General features: G+C 46.6%; 1 protein-coding gene across 1 annotated transcript; it reads left to right on the top strand.

Annotated features, from left to right (window-relative positions):
• Positions 1 to 402: 402 nt before the first annotated feature.
• On the top strand, positions 403 to 1,136 carry LOC106512019 (tumor necrosis factor; the record flags this gene model as incomplete). The annotated part of the gene is given in 1 exon segment (XM_014000723.1): positions 403 to 1,136. A coding segment is annotated over 1 exon segment (396 nt). The 5' UTR covers positions 403 to 447.
• Positions 1,137 to 1,589: the final 453 nt, after the last annotated feature.

Raw genomic sequence — 1,589 nt, 5'->3', positions numbered from 1 at the left:
ACACCTGGATTATTTCAGCCCTACACCTGGATTATTTCAGCTCCACACCTGGATTATTTCGGCTCCACACCTAGATTATTTCAGCTCCACACCTAGATTATTTCATCCCCACACCTGGATTATNGATTATTTCAGCTCCACACCTAGATTATTTCAGCTCCACACCTAGATTATTTCAGCCCCACACCTAGATTATTTCAGCCCCACACCTAGATTATTTCAGCTCCACACCTGAATTATTTCAGCTCCACACCTAGATTATTTCAGCTCCACACCTGGATTATTTCAGCTCCACACCTGGATTATTTCAGCTCCACACCTGGATTATTTCAGCTCCACACCTGGATACGGTTTGGTTTGTAAATCAGAGACTGAACATAATCTCGTTTATTTTCAGGTAACTACGACGGCGATGCCGGCGACTCGGCGCTGGAGTGGAGCAACGACATGGGCCAGGCCTTCGCTCAGGGCGGACTCCGCCTCCACCAGAACCAGATCCTGGTCCCACAGACGGGCCTGTACTTCGTCTACAGCCAGGCCTCGTTCCGGGTGTCCTGCAGCGAGGAGGCGGGGCACGCCCGGCGCCCCACGCCCCTCAGCCACAGGATCTGGCGCTTCTCGGACTCCATAGGAAGCAAAGTGTCCCTGATGAGCGCTGTGAGGTCAGCGTGTCAAAACGGGCCGGAGGAGGGCGGGAAACGGGGCCAGGGCTGCTACAGCTCCATCTACCTGGGGGCCGTGTTCAGCCTGAAGAAAGGGGACCGGCTGTGGACGGAGACCAGTCAGCTGTCGGACCTGGAGACCGACGAGGGGAAGACTTTCTTTGGTGTGTTTGCTCTTTGACCTCCCTGCTTCCAGGCGACAGATGATCTGAACAGGGTTTAAAAAAACTAACATTTTTAACTTTGATTCATCCTGCAGGTGACATAAAAATGTTTCTGTCTCCATGAAGACCAAACTTTATAAACTGTAACAGTTTGAAACTTTAATCCTATTTTAGGCACTTTTTAAATGTTTTATTTAAGCTGATCTGAGATTTTAGTTGAGCAAAGTCTGTCTGCTGTAGCAGATAACAGCACAATCATTTACTATTTACTTTATGTCTGTATTTATTTATATTTATTCATATTTAAAGCNCAGATGGAGTCTCCAAAACGAGGAATAAAACGTTACGCTACAGGAACGGTGAGATCCTGCAGAAATGTTTTCTGTAGGAGCAGCACTGAGAGAGGAAAAATAAAGATGTTTTGATGTAAAAACTGTAAAAAATAAAAGTGTGAAGTTTATGGGAGTAAGACAACCCGACTGTTATCTACGGGGGGAAATGCCGTTTATCCAGATTTTGTTCGCTTTGTGTTTCCGTACGACTGCTGAAGCCTGAGCTGTGCTCCTGACTGACTCACAAGTTGTCATTTATTTATCGTTTGGGTTTTTCCCAAACTGTGGGAGGAGCAGCAAAACACAAAATAAACCTTTAATCTGGCGGTACAGTAATGTTGCAGCTTGTTTCACAGCCGAGATACTAAAACGAGTTTTGCAACCACACACACACACACACACACACACACACACACACACACACACACACA

This window comes from Austrofundulus limnaeus, unplaced genomic scaffold (assembly GCF_001266775.1).
Source record: "Austrofundulus limnaeus strain Quisiro unplaced genomic scaffold, Austrofundulus_limnaeus-1.0 Scaffold3901, whole genome shotgun sequence".
Taxonomy (NCBI): domain Eukaryota; kingdom Metazoa; phylum Chordata; class Actinopteri; order Cyprinodontiformes; family Rivulidae; genus Austrofundulus; species Austrofundulus limnaeus.
This window is presented reverse-complemented; position numbering and strand designations above follow the sequence as displayed.